This window comes from Callospermophilus lateralis, chromosome 6 (genome assembly GCF_048772815.1).
Source record: "Callospermophilus lateralis isolate mCalLat2 chromosome 6, mCalLat2.hap1, whole genome shotgun sequence".
Lineage (NCBI taxonomy): Eukaryota > Metazoa > Chordata > Mammalia > Rodentia > Sciuridae > Callospermophilus > Callospermophilus lateralis.
This window is the reverse complement of record NC_135310.1, coordinates 144589173-144606557: the sequence shown is the minus strand read 5'-3', so window position 1 is coordinate 144606557 and position 17385 is coordinate 144589173. Positions and strand designations below refer to the sequence as shown.

General features: G+C 49.7%; 1 protein-coding gene and 1 pseudogene across 1 annotated transcript in view; both read left to right on the top strand.

Moving 5' to 3' along the window:
* The window catches only part of Ssr1 (signal sequence receptor subunit 1), a 36763-nt gene extending 27907 nt beyond the window's left edge, over positions 1-8856 (top strand). The window contains exon 9 of the mRNA XM_076859160.1: positions 8062-8856. Coding sequence (XP_076715275.1) covers positions 8062-8086 — 25 coding nt within the window. The 3' untranslated portion in view covers positions 8087-8856. The remainder of the gene's footprint in view (positions 1-8061) is intronic.
* Positions 4593-4707, top strand: LOC143402693 (small nucleolar RNA U13; annotated as a pseudogene).
* Positions 8857-17385: the final 8529 nt, after the last annotated feature.

Below are 17385 nucleotides of genomic sequence, written 5' to 3'. Positions count from 1 at the left end.
CTCCACTCATGCATTTCACCCACTGACCACTGACCCCCAGACCCATCCTCACTTCCAGGATCCTGATCTCAACACCCATTTCTCTGAGTGATTTGTTGCCTAGCCTGGAACTCACTCAGGTTTGCTCTTCTGCTCAGTGCTCTTCCCCGAACAGCTGGCCGTCCTCTCATTACTTCAGTCCTCATGTTTTAGCTCTAAATTATTTTATTTCATGCCATTCAAACCACCTGTGAGACATTTTCACTTAGAGTCTATTATAACCCAAAACAACACAGATGTCCACTTAAATCTCCCTGTCCAACCGGTGCCATGGCTTTCCACTTCTCCAGCTTTGAATCCTAGAGACCTAAATATGGTATTTAATAAATGATTACTAGTTTTAGCCCTGCTGTTAGTTAAAATTAGATTTCAGTTCTCTCTCCTTCAAAATCTAAGAAATAAGAACTTTAAAAAAAAAACTAAGTTTATTCAGTTCGGGCAAAATCTTACCTCTGTTCAAAATACCTTTGTCTTTCCTGATTCACCGAAGAGGTCTTGGATTTGCTATTTTAATTTTTGCACTTGCATACTTGAAATGTGTCCTGGCAGCATAGTTTAATCAGGGTTATTGTAAAACAGGGTGAGGTTTCTTCTGGTAATTATGTCAGAAAATGTCATTTGGGTATCATTTGGGTTTTGTCGATGAAAGTAGGAATAAGGAATCCATAGGATTATTGTGCAGCTTGAGAGATATTTCTGCTCTTTGAGTATCTGGAAAATTCTGGTAAACCTAAGGTATAAGTGAGTGCCCTTCTTTCTTGTTATTTCCGTCTATCTGACGTACTGCTGAACTGCTCCACTGTTCTATCAAAGGCATCTGTTTATACATATCCTGTAATTAAAGCTGATCTTGAGTGTCCCTGTGCAGTATGAAATGTTCCCTAAAGTGCCAGCACATACTATTGCTTGGGCTTAAAGATGAGAAGCACAAACGGGAATCTAAAATACTAAACAAAGAAGTTACCGTTTAAATTTCCCCTTGGAAGGTATAAGAAAAGGTTTACACACTTTCTGCATATAAAATTTCGCCATTTCAAACAAGACTGGTGATGAACAGTCAAGGTGACTCCACTTGAGTTTCACATGTGCATTTAGACTGTCGACTCTTTAGGTAATGGTCATAAGGGACTCCCTTGCTTCTCCCATTCATACTGAGTTTGGGTGCCTCCAGTTGCATCCACTTCATATTCTGAGCACACAGAGCAGGGGCTGTGATCGAGTTCTCTGCCTAGATAACTCAGAAAGGCAATAGTACCTACATTTCCTTCAAGAATTGTTCTGAGCAGTAGAACTGTGTTCTTCGCAGAAAAAGTAACTTTTGATTAGAGGCTGTGCAAATTGGAGAATCAGTCTTTGTAACTCTGTAATGTTTTTGGTTTTCTGCTGGAAAGAAAAAAAAGTGCTTCGAAGAATGAAAAAAAAAAATTAGGACAGTAAGAAACAGCCTTTTTCTGTCTTCTCTACAGTGCTTGAAACACTCAGTATTTCGGATTAATCCGAAGCCTAATTAAAGAAATATACCAAAATGCTAAAGCAATTTTTGTGCTAGTGTGGTGAATCTTTTTCCTTTTCAAAATGTTTGTAATGTGCTTATATTTTATATTGGGAGCAATAAATGAGAATGTTAAATTTATCTGAGCCTCTGACAATGAGTATAATAATCACAACGGTTATGGGCAGTTTTCCTGTAGCCAAAAAGAAAATGAGCCACTTTTAAAAACTTTACACATTTCAAGATGTATTGTCACTTTACACATTTTAAGAAGGGCAAGGTAGATTATAAGTAGAAAACCCTTGGAGGAGCCGGTGTGGTGGAGCACACCTATAATCTCAGCGGTGGGGAGGCTGAGGCAGGAGGATCATGAGCTCAAAGCCAGCCTCAGAAAACACAAGGCACTAAGCAACTCAATGAGACCCTGTCTCTAAATAAAATATAAAATAGGCTGGGGATGTGCTCCGTGGGTGCGTGCTCCTGAGTTCAATCCCTGGTAGCCCCCCTTGGAGGTAGTTTTTCCCGCAGATTCCTGTCTTTTGTAGGAGGCGCAGGCCATCCCTCTGCTCTAAGCTGGGTGGTGCGAGGCCGAGCTCGCTGCTGCACCCCTGTCCCTGGTCTTAAACCCACAGGAGCCTGAGCCTGCCCGGCTGAAAAACCTTCCTGGGCTTCCACCCTCTGTAGGCTCTGGTCTTTCCCTTTCTTGCCCCCACCTGTACCCACCCCTCATCTGCTAGCACCACCAGCAGCGGCTCCCTTGGCTGTCATCCCCTCTGCCTGGGCTCAGCCTGGCTTCCCTGGCTGCCTGCCTGCCGCCTCCCCATTCGAGGCTCCCCATGGAGGCGCCATCTGAGCTGAGCATGGGAGTCACACAGCCAGCTTTGTTGCCCTCATCCCCTTGCTTCTCTGTCCTTGCATTGTGAAATGTGAGCTTTAGGACAAGAATTGTTCAAGTCACCAGATTGTCAAGTCTTAAAACAGTACCTGGTTGCTGTTCAATAAATGTGAATTCTAAAATCATCACAGCCACACAGTGAAATGGGTACATCCTCATTTTGCAAATAAGGAAGTTTGCAAAAAAAATAAAAATGCAGAAAATCCCCAAAACAACAACAAAGAAAAACCTCAGTTATTAATTGGCAGAACTGAGATTCGAACACAGGTTTGTCTTGTCTGGAGCCTTCACGTGGTTAGGCTGCCTCCCTCCTAACATGGAGAGTTTTTTCCAGACCTCCTCCCAATCACCATTCACTGAAGACCAGGAGGAAGATAGGAATTGAGTCCCCACACTGGGATTCCCAGATGTACAAACTTAAGTTGGAATTTCCAGACTCACCAGTGCACCTGGGGGATTCTGTGCCAAAATGAGCCTGGAATGGCATTTTGGTTGTATATTGCAGCTTGGCCAAGAGGCATCTCCCAAGATGAGAACTAAGAAAACTGGCAACAGAGTGTGCAGGAGTGGTTTGTGTGCAGTTCCGTTGTGATGTGAGTTATCTAAGCGGAAGTTAGTTGCTGAGGCTGACCTTGAACTTGAAATTCTCTGCCTCAACCATGCCTGACTATAAAAAAGGAAGCAAAACAATAGGAGATAACAGCTGTAGCTTCAAAATGAAAAGTTAGTCCCTAAATTGTGAGTGAAATGTAATCTCAAATATTTTTTCCTTGAATGCATAATGCCAAGCTTACCAAATGATACCAAGTGGAAACAACTAAGTAACCTCTGACAGGTGCACACATCTGCCTACTGGCCATAGCAAGAACCCCTGGAGGAGAGAGAGCAAACAAAACTGCTGGTAGAAGTTCAAGTCCCCTTCAAGTACTGTTTGGAGTCAGAAGACTAGCTATATCTTAAATATATTTAAAAACATCGCTAAGTTTCTTATAAGGGAATAATTAGTTACTTGTGTCAGCGGTGTTTGCTTTCATAATTTTGAATCAGTAGTATCTCTCCACTGCAGGAATTCTCCACGGGATCCACAAATCTTAACTAGCGTCCAGGCTCTCTTGATGGCTGGCTTCACGGGTGTGTTCTGCTGCCATCTACTGCCCACAGGTGGCACAGCACAATGGTTAGCAGTAACTTAACCCATTCTCAGAATTGTCCTTTGGTGTTTGCCAGAAAGTGGGAGAATTCCAGAAAGAAGAAAGACTGTTAGGATGGGCTGGCTCCTAAAACTAACTGCCTCATCCAGCCAGCCACGCCCACCTGCCTGCAGGCCTGTGTGTCAGCCCACCCCAGAGCACACATCACAGTGCAGAACAAAATCCTGCTTTGCTGAGATGTCAGTGAAATGATCTTGGATTTTTAAGTTATTTGAATGGTTTGCATCAGTAGAAAGATGAATGCTTTAAGAGACCCCGTCCCCTTGGGTCACCCTCAGAGCTGGTCAGCCACACTTAGAATGTGCTCTGGAGAGAAACAATCTTGGGGCAGACAACACTGACCACCCACTTCCTCCACGTCCATGCCTGTATACACACGTGCTGGTTCCAGATGAACAGATCACATTTTCACATACTGGACGTTAGTGTTGGATGATGGTTAATAACTACTGGGGTTAGTGCTTGTTTGAATCAAGACTCACCCACGTACTGCCTGGGTAAGTCTAGGCAAGTCACAACGAATCTCAGCCTGTTTGTGTTGCTGTAACATGGGGACAGTAGTAACTGGAGTGGCTCATTAATCCAATGAATATTTATGAATTGCTTGCTGTTTGTCAAGTGTTCACTTTTTATTATTGATTTTGGTACTGGGGATTGAACCCAAGGGTGTTTCACCACTGAGCTGCATCACTGTGCCTGGCTAAAGATACTATGTGAAAAAAAAAAAAAAGCTGATATCAGTGCCTGACACCCCCGCCCCCAACGCCTTTCTAATTTTCATTAGAAGGAATGTTTATCTCCTTACCTATGCAGTGTTCATTCATCAGCCTGCTAAAAACCTTTTATCTCTGGAAACCCCCCCCACACACACACACACACATCTGTGAACCTGCATTTGAAAGGCTTGGTCCTCCTTCATTTTCCCCCTACTCAATGGAGCCTCATAGAATATTAGATCCTTTTCCATTCAAAAGCATGATGATTGATGATTGGGTGTTCACACTGTTGTGTGAGATGTACCTTTCTTTAAACTTTGTTACAAAGTCAGCACATGACCTGTCTATGTGAAAGAATCTTACACGTCATCTAGTCCAGCTCTGCCCAATGCAGGACCGGATACTGTAACACCCTGTGTGGACATCACCTGGCCTTCCCATCTTTGAACAGTTTATCCATTAGTTCATCTTAAACCCAAATCAACTTCCTTGTTAAGTCCTAGTTGTGCTCTACAGATCTTAGAAAAAGGTTTGCTCTCCCTTAGGACAGCTCTTTATATAATTGAAGAGAGTTATCACTTCCTTTGTCAAAAAACATCTTTTAGGGCTGGGGTGTATCTCAGTGATGGAGTGTGTTTGTCTAGCATGTGTGAGGCTCTGGGTTCCATCCCCAGCATCACCAGAAAAAAAAAAAAAAGGATTCAGAGCTGGATGTGGTGGCTGATGCTGTAATTCCAGTAATTTAGGAGGCTGAGGCAGGAGGATCACAAGTTAGAGACCAACCTTAGCAACTTAGCAAGAACCTGTCTCAAAAAATAAATAGGGCTGGAGTGGTAAGTGCTTGTCTAGCATATGTGAGACCCTTGGAAGGGCCTAAATCATGGCTTGAGATGAAAGATGAAAATAACCTCCATAAAATCTCTGCCCCCCAAATGCATTGCTTCAACGGTGAGTTCTTTTTCTTATTCAGTGTTTGCAAGCTGAGTTGCCATAACCTTGAGAGGGGAAAAGGGTTGGGCTGGCTCATGTGCCAAGTTTGGGGTGCCGTCCCCAGAGTCTGACTGTGGCTCATGGCTGGGGCCCAGAATAACCATCTCAACAGCCCCGCTGGCCGTCCCACAAACATTCTGCAAGCTGCTCCCTGGGAGGCTCTGGGCCCCACCCGAGCTGCTCCACCCTGCGCACCCAGGAAGCCCCTGACCTGCCACACAGGGCAGCACACACATGCCAGCAGCCAGCCCCTGGGGCGAGCTGCTCCTTAATGTCAGCATTTTTTCTTTTGTACCAGGGATTGAACCCAGGGACACTTTACCACTGAGCCACATTCCCAGCCCTTTCAACTTTTAAATTTTGAGACAGGGTCTTACCAAGTTGCTTAGGGTGTTGTTATGTTACTGAGGCTGGCCTCCAACTTTCGATCCTCCTGCTTCAGTCTCCTGAATCCCTGGGATTACAGCCATGTGCCACTGCACCTGGTTTAAGTCTCAACCTTATACAGAACCCCCTTTTCTTGAGAAACAAATTGGAACTTGAGAGTAGAGCCCAGGGGCCACATGCTGGGCAGGAGGCAATCCCTCCCGCCCCTCCTGACATTTTATTAGTTCTCCACTTGAGGGAAGTCCTGATACCACTTTTTTACAGATGAGGAAATTGAGGCATAGAACAGTAAACGACTTGCTGCTCATCACCCCAGCTTTAGGAAAAGAAGCTGGGACACAGACGCAGGCAGGCTGACCCCAGGGGTCCCCCATGCGCCCTGCTGTGGCCCAAGGATCTCTCCAGGAAGTGCCACCCAGACACACACTTCACTTCCCCAGGGTACCTCGAACTCAGAACAGGAGCTGGCCGGTTCCCTGTTCTCAACCACTTCCTCCTGTATTTCTCTCCGGTGGAACCATCATCTCCACAAGAAACTCCCTGGTGGCAGGTCCCCTCCCTCCCCCATCTCCTAACTCTTAAATCCAGCTCTTCTTCAGCCTGTTAACCATCCACATGCTGAGGTGGAGCTGTGGGGAGACTCCTGGCGTAAGCCTGCCTGCGTCCACATCCCGGCTTCCTTTCTTACACTCCCTGTCACCAGAGCTCTGCAGAAGAGGTGTGGGACGCACTTGGCGCCTGCGCGTCGAGGGAGCACTTGCCAGGTGCCAGCAGCCCCTGCCTGCAGCACTGGAAGAGCTGTGACCCACATCCCAAATGCCCATCTAGTTCCCTCCAAGCCCTCCCAGCCCAACCTGCCACTGTGGTCACCAAAATGGCATCCTGCCCTGTTGCTCTCCCCAGCGGAGAACCTTCCAGCAGTTCCCAACAGGTGGCAGGAGGAAGGCCACAGTCTGAACATATAGCTTGTGTGATCGCCACCGCCCTCCCCACGCCTCTGCCCTCTCCCTGGAGGGCTGATCCCAACGCCTGCCCTTGGAACACCCAATTTGGGGGTAACCCTTCATTTTGATACAACGTTAGACTTACAGAAAACTTGCAAAATAGTGCAAATTCTCCTTCATCCAGATCACCGTGGGCTTTTGCGTTGGCATGCATATGTGCACATGCACACGCACCATGTATAAATGTTTTCTTCTGAGCTATTTGGTAGTGAATTTCAGACATATTGTGCCCTTTTACCCCTAAATACATCAGCATGTCTTCAAAGAACACGCATGCTCTTACATAATCAAATTATAGTTATCAAAATTAGAAAACATTCATGGGATATTTTCTAATCTACAGGCTAGGATCAGATGTCACTAACTGTCCCAGGAATGCTCCTTACAGCAATTTTAGTTATGGTTCAGGATCACGCGTTACATGAGTTGTCACATCACCCCTATTTCCTCTTACGTGACACTGCATTTTTAAAGAGTTGAAGCTTGTTATTTTGCAGAACATCCCCCAGTTAGAGTTTGCATGGTGTTTTTTCAGAATAATACACAGTCTTCCTGCTCGGAATGAACAGCCCAGAAGCAATGCTGGGCCCTTCCCGGCAAATCGACGGGCCACATGCTGCTGCTGGGTTGTCCCACTCTGGGTGATAAGAACACTGAGGACTTATTTTCTTTCAACTTCAGTTTTCATTTCACCTTCTAAGGCAGCCTTCTTGGACCCTTCCCGCTCCAGTTAGGTCAGGTGTCCATTCCATAAGGCCAGGGGCGGAGTCCATTCACACTGACCCAGGCAGCATGTGTGACCCACATCCCTCGACTGCAGGGACCACCTCTTGCTCACCAGAGTGCCCTGAGCTCTGGTGAGCCAGAGGCACTTAAAACGTGTTTTTTCAGTGAATGAGAGAGAGAGAGCATGTGGGAGCTGGTACAGTTTACAGAGCAGCCTGTGTCTGTCTGCACTTCCTCTCTGCTTTATTCATGAAGCATGGCAGACTTCTGTTTGTGCCAGATTGTCACTGAAAGCATGCCAGTCTGACTCCGTCTCAGTTAAGAAGCATGGTATTTAGCCTTCCTGTAGGGGGTGACTGGGCCAATTCCAGAGACTTTGAGCGTTCCACGAGTTTCTTCGTGGGAGGAGAGTGGGAGTGGGGGAGACTCTGGGCCTTTGATGGTGTGAAGTGTTGGGACTCCACAGAGCACATAAAGAGACTTTCATGGTGAGCTGGCCTCCGCCCTGCAGCCTCTGTGGAGCCCGTGTCACACCAGGGAGGGAAGTGGCCCCAGGGACACCCTGCAGCCTCTCACATCACTGTCCCCTCTGCTCTTTCAGACGCAGGAGGAAGGAGACTCACTGAGGCCTTGGGGCTCCTCAGCTCGGCTGCTCAAGTCCCCCAGTGCAGGCCGTGCCCTTGGCCTTGGAGGCTTCTGGAAGAGCCCTGGACGCGGTTCCGGAAGCCTGGCCGTCTCTTCTGTCCTGTTTTGCTCTTTGTGAGACGTTGGCCAGCGCTGGCCTGCTCAACCGGATCCTCATGTGGGTCCCTCTGAAGTCACCGCTGGGAATGGCTGTCGCTAGGGCTTCATGGCTGATGAACAACAGCTGTTGTGCATTGTTCCTGGGTGGTGATTTCCCGGGAAACCAGGCCTCTGCTGCCAGCCAGGAGGAAGGGAGACGTGGGTCCCCGTCAGCCAAGACTGGGTGACCTGCGCGGCCCAAGCTGTAGGCTCATTCAGGGCAGCTGGCTCTCACCTGGTGACACAGATGGCAGCTGGGGTCAGGAGCCAGGGGGCCGTGTGTGAAGCGAGCTAGAGCAGCCCTGTGACAGGACAGTTGCCACACACACCTTAGCAGCTTCCAGTTCCCTGAGGGAAATCTCAAAGATGAGTGTCCTCAGGAGCTGGCGGGGAGCGGTCTCAAGGTGGAGTGGTCCCCCGCCAGCAGGGCCTCCGTGGAGGTGGCGCTGGGGCCCCAGCTGGGTAGTGCTTTGCGTGGATGTGAGCGATCATGCCTCAGGACCAGAGCTTCCTCCCAGCGGGGCTCCTGGACACCAGTCTCTATGTTGGTGCCTAATGGCTCCTGGGGTCTTCTGTGTGCCGGTGTGAACTGAGTTGAATTGCCTTGAGTCAAATTGGACTAAAATAAATTGAATTGAAAGGCCTACAAACAAGAATGAACGTCCAGTGGAGTGCCAGGCCCTGGGGGGGGGTCAGAGCTGAAGGAGGCATCCCCATCACACCGCTGGGCTGTGAGGGTGGTGTGGACTGGCAGTGGGAGCACATTCAGGGGTGATGGGTGGGGGAGGGGAGGGAGGCGTAGGGAGGCTGGGGGTGACCTTGGAGTACTGAGTGGGAAAAGAGAAAGCAAAGGTAGCAAGTAGCACTGCAGTGGAGGAAAGGAAGGGACCTGTGCCTGTACCCGTCCACACAGAGGAGAGCGCCCCCACCCAGCCTGCGACCCCCAGCATGGAGACCCCAGGAAGTGCCCCCGCCACACCTACTCAGAATCCCAGGCAGATGGCCAGGAACTTGCATTTTGAAAGACACTGTAAAGTGAATTCAAAGATCCAGATGGCCTGGGGGACAATGGGGGAACCGGATCCCAACCTGTGTCCAGTAACTAACTGTCACACTTCCTTGCACACCAGAACCACCTGGAGGGGCTTGTCGAAACTGCTGGGCTACAACCCCAGATTGCTGCTGCTGCTGGCCCAGGGGCTTCTGAGAGGAGTCCACACAGACAAGAGGAAGCCCCAGGGGCTTTCTGAGGAGCCAGGAGGGCGGCGCTATTAGGAGCCCTTAGATTTGACAGATGTACCTTTCTTATGGGCGCACCCAACCTAGGTTCTAAGCCCTCCCCTCCAGACAGAAGGTGCTCTGGACATGGAGCCTTGCCCAGTGCCCTGGATCTGAAGGAGGGTGATCCTGGGTCCTTGGTTTTTTGGAGCATCTGGGGCCCCTTACTCCAGGTGATGCCCTCCCAAGCTGCCCTACAGAGGTCATGACTCTGAGGCCACTCAGCACGCCTGGGGTCCAAGCAAGCCTAGCTTCCTGCAAACTCAGGGACTGCTGTTCATTCTTGGGCCGGTCACTGCCTGGATCCACAGCCCACAAGAGCTGAAATAAAGCCCCACTTGAAGTGGTAAGTCTGTGGGTACTGGCGCCCCCTTCCCGCCATCAAGGAGCTGGAACTGTGCCCAGAACAAAAGACACAAGCACACCAGCTGTCAAGCCTCACCTGGCAGGTCTAGCTCCTGGGACTACTCACAGGCCCAACCCTGGCCCAGTCAGGGTCCTGTGGAGGGAGGAAAGCACAGGTTCATTTGAAGAGGGACATGGGATGTAGCTGTAAAGGGATTAGAGTAGGCAAGGCCTGGCTGTAGGAGTGAAGAGCTCCAGGGAGCTCCCTCCCCAGGGCCCAGCTCAGCCCTTGCCTGAGAGCACTGCTGGGCCCACAAGGGGCCTGCTGGGAGTCTGTCTCTAGGGTGTCAGGTGGCTGATTGTGCAAGGGACAGCACCTTCCTGCAGGAAATAGGCTGCAACCACTGAGGAGGGGTGTAGGGGTAGGCGCTGGGCACAGCAGGGCCTGGTGCTGGGGCATCCACGTGCGGTGCCGGAGTGAACCAAGCTGGCGCGTGAGAACCTTCCTCTTGCAGTGTCTCGCCACTGTCCACTGGAAGGGAAAATATCCAGAGAAGCTGGATCCATTGTCTCAGAGCAGACAATGAACTGTGTGAACTTGGAGCCACTTGACAATTGAAAAGACGGGCAGGATTCCCAAAGATTGGCTCTTTACTCGGGAGCCCAGGGCGTGGGAGTTGTCAAAGCTACTCTTGGAGCCCAACTCAAGGGCTCCCCTGTCAAGTCCCTTAGCACTCTAGACACCAAATGACTTGCTCAAGGTCATACAGCTGGGTGGGGTCGTGAGCAACTATAGCTTGCTCTCCACAGCCCCCTGCTCTGTCTCTCAGGAAGGGCTTTTGCCATTAAATTGGGCAAGAAGACTGATAGTACCCACTTTATAAATGGGCACCCAGAGCTGAAAACCCTGTGTGTTTGTTTATTCTGGTACCAGAGATGGAACCCAGGAACACTTTACCACTGAGCTGTATCCCTGGTCATTTTTTTTTTTTTTTTAATTTTGACACAGAGTCTTGCTAAGTTGCTTAGGACCTTCCTGAGTTGCTGAGGTTGGCCTCAAACTTGAGATCCTCCTGCCTCAGCTTCCTGAGTTGCTAGGATTACAGGTGTGCACCATTGCACCTGGCCAAAAAACAATATAAAAATATTTAAAATGAATAATCCCAGCCAAGGAGAGCTCACAACACAGGTGTCTAGTATGAGGACAGGGAGTTTCCTGACATTCCAACAAACAAAAACAGAACCCTTTCTCCTTCCTTTGAAATCTGTGAACTCTTTAAGTGAAATGTGAAGAGCACACAGTGTAAGTGATATACCCCCTTCTACACTCAACATAGCCATTGAAGGTACCTAGCAAAGACTGGTTGCTTTGATTCATAACTTGGCTGGCACAGTCCTTGGATCTTGTCCCATGTGTCTCCTTCCTGGGAACATTTCATAGTAGAGGTGGTAATAGTCCCTAACACCTGTGTATCTCACCCTCGGCTTTTTGCTTTACAAGAAGCAGCCCACGAGACTCCAGAAGGAAGAAACTCTTCCTCAATACACACATTCAGAAAACCAAACTGGGGCGATGTATCAGTCAGCCGCACTGCCCGGGGGGGGGGACGGGGACGGGGACGAATGACATGTACCTTGATACAGCAGGAATGGAAGCCATTTATTGTAGAATAAGAGCGGTATTTAAACATTTTGCACAGCTTATCTAATTAGCATAAAATAGATACAGCAGTCAACCAATAAGGAATCTCCACACTTAATGGCTTGCTTTTGTTACTTCACAAACCACTCCCTCTGGCATTTGGCCAGGCGCCATCCAGACTTGTTTACAGACTTTAACATTTCTCTGGCAAAATAACAGGTGCCGATCTGACTTGTTTACAGACCTTAACATTTCCCCCTTTTGTTTGATTTAAATAACGACCATAGTGTTTTTTACAGAAACACCATAAATAACCTGTTAGAAACAGAAAGGGAGGATACAAAATGTTACAATATTAATCCAATTGATGGCTCCATGCAAGAAGCCCTTGGAAAAATTATACCAGCAATGACACCATTAGCAAAGATATCGAGTTATAATTTGTTGTAAATTACAGTTTGTTATTTCAGTTCAGGTAAAGCAGTGTCTCAATAGATTAACTCACAGTCCAGGTAAATCACAGTCCAGGTAAGTTCTGCAGGCAGCTAGCTTAAGTTGTAGCAGCAGAAACAGCAACAGCTCCGAAGTTTCGTCAGGTTCTCAGCCGAAGTTTTGTCCGGTTCTCAGCAACACTGTAAATTCTTTCACCTTTGTTTTCACCAGCACTGGGACGAAGGCAGGAACTCCGGATGGTTAAAGAAAATCCTGTAGCATTTCACTAAGGAAACAACCTTTGGAACAATTTAGTACATTATCTCAAGGTTTTTTACATTTGAAACAAGCCTTAATAGTACTCATTACTCATCAGCCTCCAGGTGTGGGAGACCCATTGTAGTTACTGGCCTTGGAAATGATCAAACTTCAGGGACGCCAGTAGCGTCTTCTGCCAGCTGTAGCATCCCGGGCAGCCCCAGATGGCCCTGGGGAGAGTCCCAGACTCAAACTGCTTTCGGGCACAGGGAGCAAAAGCCTGCGAGACTGTGCCTCCAGGTCAGGTCTAGATTTGGGCTCGCAGTGGCGTTCCGCTCCCCCGGGCACGGGGGCGGGGAAGAGCCGCTTGGAAAATTCTTGTTGCGCCATGATCGGCTTGGGCAGGTGGCAGCTGCCTTGTCGTTTCACGCACCCTCCGGTATCGAAAAGTATTCAGTAATAGCCTTTTGCTGCAACTTTTTTCCTGATAATCCTTCTTCTTATGAACTTTCTTTTTCTTTCTGACTAGAGTTTCTGGGCTTTTATCAACACATGCCCTAACTATTCTTGGTTCCACTGGGGTGCCTTTTTCTCTTATCAATTTACTTCTCACCCCTTCCATATTTTCATCACAAAGACAATACAACATTTCAAGACAAAACAAGACACAAACATACTGCAACAATCTTCTCCATTTTCTCGAAATGGCCATTTTTCCTCTCGCCCTATCTGCCTAGGGATGAGCAGATTGCTCCCGTCCTATCTATGGACAGGCAGCTTTTTTCGTCACTTACCCCCGAGTGTCCCGGGGCTCCCCGTACGGGCCACCATCTGCGGGGGGGGGGGGGGGATGAATGACTTGTGTATGTTGATGCAGCAGGGATAGGAGCCGTTTATTGTAGGATAACAGAGGTATTTATACATTTTGCACAGCTTATCTTAATTAGCATAAACTAGATACAGCAGTCAACCAATCAGGAATCTCCACACTTAATGGCTCGCTTTTGTTACTTTACAAACCATTCCCTCTGGCATTTTGCCAGGCGCCATCCAGACTTGTTTACAGACTCTAACACCGCACCACCCTGTAACAAGGCGCTGCAGATTGAGAGACATGACACATTTATCTTCTCGGTTCTGGTGATGGAGGCGTGGGCAGGGCTGGTTTCTCTTGGCCTCTCTCCTGGACCAGAAGACACCTGCTTTCTCCCTGTGTCCTCACATGGTCTTTCCTCTGTGTCTGTATCCTAATCTCTTCTTATAAGGACACCAGTCATATTGTGACATCATATTGTGACACTAGGGACCATCCATATGAGGTCATTTTAATATCTCTTCAAAGACCTCTCTCCAGACACAGTCACATTTGGAGGTACTGTGGGTTAGGATTTCAACAAACAAATGGGGAGACACAGTTCAGTCCTAAACAGTATTTTCTTTGTTATAAAAACTTGACTTTTTTTTTTCTTCCCTTTTTGCAGTGCTGGGGACAGAACTTTGCAGATGCTAGGCAAATGCTCCTCCTCTGAGCTATATTTCCAGCCCATAAACTTGAATTTATATATAGTTTATGGCTTTTAATAATTTAAGAGATACCATCTCTGGTTTAAGCTGCCCTTCCTAACATCATGATCCAATTCATTTTGTATTCAAATAAACATGAGATATGTAGTCTTTCACATTTGAAAATATGTGAAATCCCTTCCACTTTTGGAATTCCAAGCCAGTTCTTGGTGGGCCACTCTCTAGTATCAATAAAAAGTTGAGGGCTGGGGATGTGGCTCGAGCGGTGGCGTGCTCGCCTGGCATGCCTGTGGCCCTGGTTGGATCCTCAGCACCACATACAAAGATGTTGTGTCCGCCGATAACTAAAAAACAAATATCAAAATTCTCTCTCTCCCTCTATCTCACTCTTTCTTTAAAAAAAATTAATAAAAATAAAAAGTTGAACTCAGAGCTGGGCACGGTTGTTCATGCCCACAGCAACTGCTTGAGCCCAAGGGTTTGAGGCCATCCTGGGCAACATAGCAATATTGCCCTTGAAAAAACTTTAAACAAATAAACAAACACCAAACATTGAACTCAGCACCTGGCATGTGGGGTGATAATGAAGAGGATCGTGTGCAACGACCCTGGGACACAAAATGTACTGTCATGGACCAACATTCCCCGCGCATCTGCCGGTGACTTGAGCCCACTGAGGGTCTGACGCCAGAGGGAGAAGGGCTGGCGCCACCTCATGGAGAGATGAGGAATGTTCCGCTGAAGCCAGTGACACGTCCACAGAGCGATTCCAGGAATCACCAACAGAGGGCGCCAACATCAGGCGTCACATCAAGGTGGTCATACCCCAAACTGCAGCGTGGGTTCCCTTGCTACACACTTTCCCTGACCTTTAGAAAAAGACGAATTCGAGCCTGACATCGCCTTTGCGGATGATAATTTTGCAAAACGGGTAGACTCATTTAGATAGGTTAAGTTAGGGAGACCATGAATCATTAAAAAATAGGTAAAAACTAAGACTTTTCTTTTCCCAGCTTTGCAAGATGATGATGGATGATGTTGTTGGAGTCATCTCTTTTAACAGGGCTGCATGGTCCCCATTCGTCCCTGGAAATAGTAGACAGAGGGTCTATCTCAGTGAAGTCTAACCTGCCCCGTGGGGACCTAGAATGCTCCCAGGTGACATGAGCAGCCAGGACAGGGGACCTCCCCCTTGGAGGAAAAGCACTTGGGACATGAGAGCTGCAGAACACCTCTGTGAGGTGCAAGGGAAGTCTCTGTTGGAAACTTGCAGGTCCACTGGGCTCCGGGAAAAACAAAACAAAACAAAGCCATCACCCACCACACGGGCCTGCTTTGAGCATGAGCCAAAACCTGCTGTCCCCACCCACTGTCCAGACCACACTCCGTCCTGTAAGGACTGGGCTCTGTCCCAGTCTATGAAAAGTCCCAGCTGCTAAAATAGATAAGGTGCTGAGTTTGGGGAGTGGGACGCAGAAAAGAATAATTGTGCTTTGTGGCCTGTCGGGCTGTGTCTCTCTAGCGGGAGACACAGTGCTTAACTATGTGAAAAAAGACAACTGTGCTCCAGGGTGCGGGGAGCGCCAAGTAGGAGAACGGCAGAGGCTGAGGAGCCACGGAGGGCCTTCAGGAGGCCGTGAGGAGACCCAAAAGGCAGAGCCAGATTTGGGACAACTGGGAGAACTCAGAAGAGGACTAAAGAGGGCACAGGTGTGCTCACACATGTCTGGAGTGTCAGCCAGCTGGGGCCCAGGGTCCACTGAGGGTGGGCATCCTGGGCACGGCTTGTGGAGTCGGGGCTGGCCTGAGGTGTGGTCTCAGGCATGGCTCAACTGGGTGTGGTCATTCAGGCGCGTGGTCCATCAGGAGACAGGGTGAGTTGGGCCAGGTTTGGAGGGGCCCTGGAGGTTGGTCATGGAATACACACGCGTGAGGAGGTGTTTGAGAAGGATCACTGGGTGTGAACCGGCTTCAGTGTGTCCTGGGGTCCTGTGGTGACAGTGGGTGCAGTTCCGAATCCCCTGCCCCCTGCACTCCGAGAGGCCTCAATATGGAGTAGACAGACTTCTCTAGGGACAAGAGAATGTGCCCATTGTTCCTGCTGCTTCTGGTGGCTGGGCAGGCAGGACACAGGCCCCGTGTTGCTCTGCCCCCCTGAGGCCCCCAAGGAAGCTATTTCAGATCCCATTTCCTGCTGAGGCAGGACCTGGAGGCCACAGATGAAACCACTCTCAGGGCCTCAGCGAGGCCCACGGGTGGACCTTCTCCCCTGCTCCAGCTCCCTGGAGCTCTCTGTCCTGCTCTGTCCTGGTCCCAGTCGTCTGCCCCTCTGGAGGCAGCTGGCTTTCTCATGAGTCTCCCTTTTCTGGAAACGTCCAGATACCCAGAAGCCCTGTTGGGAGACCTAGCAAGGCTGACCAGATGTGCTTGCCCAGGGGTCCCCAAAGCGACAGGAAAGACCCAGAGCCCCTGCTGTGCCACCCTGCAGAGAGAAGGGCCTGGCCCCGCCTGCGCCTTGTCTTATCTTGTACTTAGCAGAGTCTTTCTGTTGTTTTGCCTTCAAAGGAGCCTCAGCAGTTACCGGGTTTTCCTCTGCTCTCCAGCCCGGCTCTGCCTGTGGCCTGCATCTCATTAGGGGGGCCACTGAGGTGGCTAAGCTGGGTCAACATCAGGGTGAGCTGCTGGGGCCACCATCACTGCCCCGCGGGGGAGGACCCTACGTGACCAGGAAAGCGATGTGAAGACAGGACTGGGTGGAGGCCAGCACTAGCCCTGGAGTCTCTGGATGTGTCTGTGCGGAGGTCACTGTTTCTGGACCTTTCCATGGTGTAGGCCAACACGCTCTCAGGTTGGGTCTGAGAAGCTGGTCTGAGTTGGGGTTTTGTTACTTGCTAGCAAAGGCTTCCAAGAGGCATGTCCAGCCACACGGAGCCTGCAGTCTCCGGCCCCATCTACCTGTCATCTCTCTTCCCGGGCTGCCCACGCGCCATCTGCTCCCGTGCCAGGCTACATGGCTGATGTGTGGCTGGACCCTCCTTCACCCAGCAGGGCCCCCATGACTCTGCCACTTCCAACCCGCACTCCCTCCTGCCTGGAGGCCGTTGATCACTGGCTTCCTGTCTCATGCTGATGAAAGAACATTCTAGAGCTCAGCGATCAGATGGGCTCAAGAACCTTCGCGACTCCTGCCTTGAGCCAGAAAGAACTCGGGTTTTCCGAGCTCTCCCGACTCACCAGCCCAAGCCCCAGGCGCTGTGAGGGTCAGGCAGCGCCTCCCCACTTCCAGCCCCAGCTCACACCACCATGACCAGTCCCTCCCTGAGCCCTGCTCCAGTCCCTGGCCCAGGCTTGCTCCTCAAGCCCCTCCAGGCGCCTCTCCCCGTGAACTTGGGCTGGGTCCCTGACCAGCCGTGCCTTTCCCCTCTGACACCTCACACGCTGTGCTTGTGGCCCCATGGAGCAATGTCCTTGTGTCCCAGGAGGGCAGAGGCTGTTCCCTCACCTTGGATTTTCTCCCAGGCTGAGCTTGGCACCTGCTGGTCGGGGCTCAGCGGACATGTGCTGCAGGTGAAGGGACAGAAGCCCAGACGTGACACCTCCGGCTCCCCAGCTTGCGCCCACCCCGCTGGCCTCTTACCAGAGGGTTCCAGGATGCCCCAGAGC